We start from the raw sequence: 6,315 nt of genomic DNA, 5'->3' as shown, positions 1-6,315 counted from the left end.
ATTCAATCTATAACAGAAACCACATAATAAACATTTCAAAGCTTTTACAAATTTATAAAAAAATAATCAAACTTCAAAGAATGTTCATCAAAATTTCAAATTTTTTAATCAGAATTTTTAGAAAAATTTCGGGTATGCAATTTTCTAGCAATTTTTGTGAAAGGTGTGGCGCATTTTTTTCCATAAAACGCATAGTTTTTATGGAAGAACACACGTTCCGCAAAAAAAAAATCAACGGCAATTTTTAGCGACTTGAAACTTGCTTTTTATTACACAAAAATTTAATGCATACCCAAAAATTTTCTAAAGATTCTGATTTAAAAGCTTAACTTTTTATGAACATTTTTTGAATTTGATGAATTTTTTGAAAATTTGTGCAAACTTTGAAGCTGTTATTTATGTGGTTTCTGTTTAAGATTAAATTAAGTACATCTTAAATCAAAATTATTATAAATAAGTATGTATGTAAACATAAGTAAGTTGCAAACAATATCATTTTGAATTTCTGTGCTAATTCATTGACCGCAGCTGTAGGCACGTTTATGCGTGGGCTTACGCATTTATATCTACGTGTTTGCCTTAATTACTATTAATTACGCATAGCAAAGCAAAATTCACACTCACTTTTCCATTGCAATTTTGCTTTTTAATTCGCTTTTAATTCAATTACCTACTGCAATAAGAGATGCTTATTTAAATTAGTTTTGTAAATGGCTAAATGAGTGTACGTGATTGCGTATTTGTTTACATATTTGTATGAATTGTGATTAATTATGCATTCAATTTACGGCGATGGTCAATATAGTTTTGTAACGCAAGCGAATGCAACAAATTTCCAGCACTCAATTGCACGATTATCTACCGGTGTTGGCTCATACCCACCAATTTTGTATACATACATATATACGCATGAATTTCACTGAATCACCAGCGATTTCCCTCGATTGATAATAGCGGCACGTGGCACGTATGCATGTATGTACATATGTATGCACGGGTTCAACATTTAGTAGCTATGTAAGTGTGTAGCCTATACAGTGAACCCAGCTAGAATTTAAGTGAAACTGGAGCGCAGCAGAGCCATACAAATTAAAAAATCGAGGGATAGAATTTCTTTCAAAAAGTCTTCTGCAGACTTACGAGCCTCATTTTGTCTGTTCATCACAATTATTTTTGTATCGGTAAAAACGAGGATTAGACCTGTTCTGCCTTCTCGGGATTAGAGATGCAAAGCAACTTGGTCTGGGGTGGTGAACAAGGACAAAACGAAGTAACTCCTCTAACTAACTTAATTAAAATTCAGCCACTGCGCTGGCCAGCTCTTAAAATATTTAACCCGGAACCCGCTGGTGGTACCAGAGAAAGAGGTAGGCCTGTTTTATATCTCAAAGAAAAACTAATTGGTTTGTTAAAATTTTACTGTTTTCAACTCTAAATGCGAGCTATTAAAACCAAATGCATACAGTGACTCAAGCAAGTGTTGATTTTTTTTTTAATATTCATAAAGTTTTTAAAGCCAATTTTTTTTGTGATTTTTCAATAAAAATACCATCCAAGCTTTAACCAAACCCATATAAATAAATCACAGTTTCAAGCTTTTTAAAAAAATTTAAAAATTTCATCAAAATTTCAACTTTCTGAATCTTTAGAACGTTTTTCGGTAGGCATTTTTATAGCATATAAAATTTTAGTCTAATGAAGTGCAAGTTTCAACCGGCTAAAAAATTGCATAGATTTTTGATAATTTTTTTGTAGGCTGCGTTTACGGGTTTTTTTGTAGATAACAAGTGCAATATATAAAAAAATTGGCTTTGATTTTTTGAAATTGAAATTTTTGATATTGAAAAAAAAGTACAAAAAAATTTCACAAAAAAAGATTCTTAAAAAAATGGTATTTTTAACCTGTTTGAAACTTGCACTTCATTAGACTAAAATTGTATATGCTATGAAACTGCATACCTAAAAATATTCTAAAGGTATAGATGAAAAAGTTGAAGTTTTAATGAAAATTTGTTGAATTTTCTTAAATTTTTTATAAAGATTGAAAATGTTATTTATATGGTTTTGGTTAAAGAAAAATGACAAAAAAAAATTAGCTCGAAAAACATTACGAATATTAAAAAAAAATCAACACATGGTCACTTGTTTGAATCACTGTAAGTATGTGAGCCGAACAAAGGATTAGAAAAATTCGAATTCCTTTCAATTCCGACTTTGACAGGTTTCACAGTAAAAAACAAACTCATTCGTTACCCCCTTTCATCCAACGATCAGAAGTAGAAATTGTGTATGTATGTATGTATGTGCCACTTGATGTTCCATGTATTATCACTGACTGCTGATCGCTGCAGCTTGCCGGTTTTAGCCAGCTTATTGTTGTTGCTTAACATCTGCAAAAAGGTTGTGGTGCGAAGGGCAAAATTGTTCATTGATAGTCAATTACATAAACATACATACGTATGTATGTATATATATTTTAACCCACAATCATATGTTTGCTGATAGCTGGTGCGCCCCTCATGTTCTCATAACCGACCATGGCACTTATGTATGCATATCAAATGCCAAAATAATGAGCCGCTCACGAAGGCGCATAATGCACGCAAATGGCTACGATTACAAGGTAAATGGGTGAGGGGCCAGACAGTAAACCAAAAATTCGGAGCATATTTGTGTTGTATCCACACATTAAGTTGCAGCGCTGAGTTACTGCTTTATCGAACGTTTAATCAAGCATTATTGTTGTTGCTTATAGTTATTTGCTACCCATACTGTAGTTATAACTACCGCAACACTAAATGCAAGTGTGTTATTTGAAATGTAATACGATTTGTGCGCGTTGAGTAATATAACACATTTATTTTATGATACAAGTGTTACCACTATTCAGATTTAATTTACTAAATCGCCATTTTACATTAAGTTGCATTATTCTGTAAATATGGTTATTGTATGTATGTATGTAAATATGCATATAGCTTACCAAATATAAAGATCATTGTATACGCCCTTATAATTGTACCATTACAGTGCTAAAATTGGTGTATTCTAACAAAATGTCATCGCGGCTAGTATTTTATCTCTGCCTCCTTCTGGCCACCATGGCGACTTTAACGAACTTCACACAATCGCTGGAAACATTTGAGACACTCGATATACCTGAAACAAGTAAAATGAACATAGCGCCAGAGGATGTTCCAAAATCACGCACAAAACGTGGCATCTTTTGGGATTTTTTTCAAAAAATGGTCACCACGAAGAATCTGATTGTTGATGTAAGTATAAATAATTTAGCAAATATTTTCTTCATTTGAGTTTGTTATATCGTTGGTTGATGAATGCTGAAATCCAAAAGTATAGCGTCTACTTTACCCTGCGAGAATCGCATAATCCTTTAATCCCTGTCGTCAAGGTCTTTTAACAGTTAGCCCACTGAACGTGCTGTTTCAACGGGATCGAACGAAAGGGAGACAGTTGGGCATGTGAAGAAGTGATTAGTGTCGTAAACGGAACCTTTATATACGGGACATGCGTTTAGTGCATCTGGATCTAGTCCGAATAAGTAGAAATTTTACCGACAGCTAGTCCGTAATTGTGCCAGATTAGCAAGGGTCGCTCTTGTTAGCTGAAACTCTTCGTCTCCAATAGGAGGGGACTAAAATCCGATAAAGATATTCAGGGGTCGGAAGTTAGTGAAGTTGGCAATGGTATTACTGTCGAAACCGATAAGGTAAGGCTCGGCAGGTGGCGTTGACTGTGGCTGTGGCAGCTTCGTCCACTGTATTCTTTTTGTAGCCGGCGACTAAAAATTTCATAGTAAAATTTAAAATCCAGAAGTTCATTAGGAGAAGTGCGGTTGCTGAGATTGTATCGAGAATTCCCGGTTATCGAAATACTCCTGAAGTTGCGAGCAAAAATCGAAGGCGCTATTTTGTATGCTGTCAAAAACGTTTCTTTTTTGCACAAAGTGCTGCCGATAAATGATTTTAGTACTTTGTTAGGGCTCTCCACTTTATTGGAGATTTAAGAGTGAAGGTCACTGTAGCTGACCCCAAGAAATTTTCGAATTGTTCACTGTTCGCAGAATTGGCAAGCCGTGAATTAGCAGGTGTTGTCTGACCTCTTTCGTCCAGTGGTGAAAATGGTTGCCAATAATTTTTTAGCGGATAGGGTGAGGCTTCGTGCTGCTAATAATATTCTTTTCCTTTCCTTTTTCGAACAATCGTCAGAGTATGAGATAATGGAAACTCCTTCACGTGATTGAGCAAGTTTCGTAGTGTAAACATAAGTGGGACGAGCACACCACCACTTTATAAGTCATTTTTTCTTGGTTTTGGTGTGTGTTTGCTATCGAACATGAAGAGGCGATTGCCGTGCACTCAGATAAGCCGCTGTGCCCCGTTTGAGGCACTGTGGGAGAGAGGAAACCTCGAGGCCTTCTAGAAGTTTGGAATGACTAATCGCACACATTTTACAGGTCCAATGCTAGTAGCACTATTCTCTTACAGAACTCATTCGTATCTAATACCATGCTGAGCAGACGTAGATGAGATGCTATGGCGTCTCCAGTGGCCTTTATCCTGTCTCAGTGTGGCCTAGTAAGTATTAAGGACCCTTTGTCAGCGTTCATGAACTTTGCTTCTTTCATTTTGCCACCGCAAAGTGTAAGCAAAGTCATTTCAGGCTCTGTCCTTAGGATTTTTGCCGCTAGGGATGTAATGTACTTTTTTTTACTATTTTTAGGAGAAAAGTCTCAAAGCCAAGGGCCTTTAGAAGACCTCTATTGCCACCTGCTGTTCGACGGAATGGCAATGCTTGAGCAAAATGGTTTTACTAGCTCTTCCGATTACAAAAGGTACAAAGTGGAGGACACCTGCTAAATCTGAAAGTAGCAAAGTCTTCTTAGCTGCATTGAAAAATCATTCAAATAAACTGTGGCTTCAGAGGCATACTTCATTTAAGAGTCCTTAATAAAAGTAGATAAACTAAAAGGTCCGGTCAGAACTGTTTCTAAACTTTTGTCAAACAGTTTTTGGGGCAAATGTCATCGGACAATTATATTTCTTTACACTAAGTCCAATTTCTGAATCTTTACAAAATAATTACCATATCTAATCAATATAAAACACGACACATCGATGCAATAACGACACAACTAAAAATTGCAAAAATAGAAGCAAAACTTTTACTACGGTTGAGTGTCTCAAGTCTGTTGTCCTTGTCTAATCCATATCTAGTCCTCACTACTTACTTTAATTAGACAAGAATTCGAGTCATGAAACACTTCGCAGAATAATACTACGGGTTTTTTTTTTTTTTAATTTGTGTCACCATGATCACATGACCACATCAGACATCTCATCAAATACCAAGACACCGTTTGATTACTTGATACTTAGTTTACATTTCTTTAATATCAGCAATACATTGACACCAGAGACACGCTTAGCGGTGTATATAACTTGTTGAATGAAGGATTCAGTGATCCTGCACCACCAAAGGCCACCTTACGACCACTCACAAGTACAGCGGTAGGTTGAATATAATAAAAAGTACTAACTAACTATAAATAAATTAATGTGTAAAATGTTTTTTTTTTTTAATTTTTGGGCATTCATCTTTTAGAAAACCAGCGATGAGGATCAGTCTGACAGCAGCGAGATGTCAACTACAACAGAGGCCTTCAGCATCTCACGCTATGAATTGGGACGAATTTTAGGACGAAACTTTCGTGGATTACAACGCTTGACAAAAATTGAATTTCAAGATGCATTTAATGTAAAGAAAATCTATGGTGCAAAACTTTTTGCAAATTTATAAATCTTTACGAAATTTTTTATTCACAGCAATCGCACTACAACGTACAAGAATATAAGGAGGAAGCACGCAAGCAATTCGCGAATAGTGTGGGTGTGGAGAAGGTCAACAAACTCAAAGGCTTAAAAACGGCTTTAAATGGTTGAGTGAAAAACTGATTTGTTAAGCATAAAAATATAAAAAAGTCATAGAAGCTGCGACGATGTGATTTTACATATTTTTATATATGTATCTACTTAGCTCTTTTTGTGCTATGTGATTTTTCTATAACAGTCAAATATTTTTAAGTACATATGTACATACAGTCGCGGGCAAACAAATAAGGATTCGACATTCTAAAATATGTTGGGTATTTTTCTTTGGTTTCTATTGTTGTTTATTATTATTTTTTTCTTAAAAGTGTAGCTCGCTATATTAGAAAAGACACGTAAGTCAAGAATTCAAACTTTGTACAAGATCTATAAAAAATCGGATAATTTCAACAAATGTTCACTAAAA

General features: G+C 34.9%; 1 protein-coding gene across 1 annotated transcript; it reads left to right on the top strand.

The window, feature by feature from the left end:
• Window positions 1-3,005: 3,005 nt before the first annotated feature.
• LOC108374589 (uncharacterized) lies at window positions 3,006-5,975 on the top strand. Its single transcript, XM_017630570.1, has 4 exons — window positions 3,006-3,275; window positions 5,421-5,531; window positions 5,626-5,778; window positions 5,847-5,975. The coding sequence occupies exons 1-4, from the start codon at window positions 3,057-3,059 to the stop codon at window positions 5,961-5,963; spliced, it is 600 nt and encodes a 199-aa protein (XP_017486059.1). The 5' UTR covers window positions 3,006-3,056; the 3' UTR covers window positions 5,964-5,975.
• Window positions 5,976-6,315: the final 340 nt, after the last annotated feature.

The sequence above is a fragment of the Rhagoletis zephyria genome, unplaced genomic scaffold, assembly GCF_001687245.7.
Source record: "Rhagoletis zephyria isolate East Lansing unplaced genomic scaffold, Rhagoletis_zephyria_1.1 Rzeph_scaffold_07877, whole genome shotgun sequence".
Classification (NCBI taxonomy): Eukaryota; Metazoa; Arthropoda; class Insecta; order Diptera; family Tephritidae; genus Rhagoletis; species Rhagoletis zephyria.
Note: the sequence above shows the minus strand (reverse complement) of the source record. Positions and strands in the feature narration are given on the sequence as shown.

Coding starts and splice junctions, on each gene's coding strand:
- LOC108374589 (XM_017630570.1), top strand. CDS start 3,057: ATGTCATCGCGGCTAGTATTTTATCTCTGCCTCCTTCTGGCCACCATG. Junction 3,276..5,420: donor CGAAGAATCTGATTGTTGAT/GTAAGTATAAAT, acceptor CTTTAATATCAG/CAATACATTGACACCAGAGA. Junction 5,779..5,846: donor AATTTCAAGATGCATTTAAT/GTAAAGAAAATC, acceptor TTTTATTCACAG/CAATCGCACTACAACGTACA.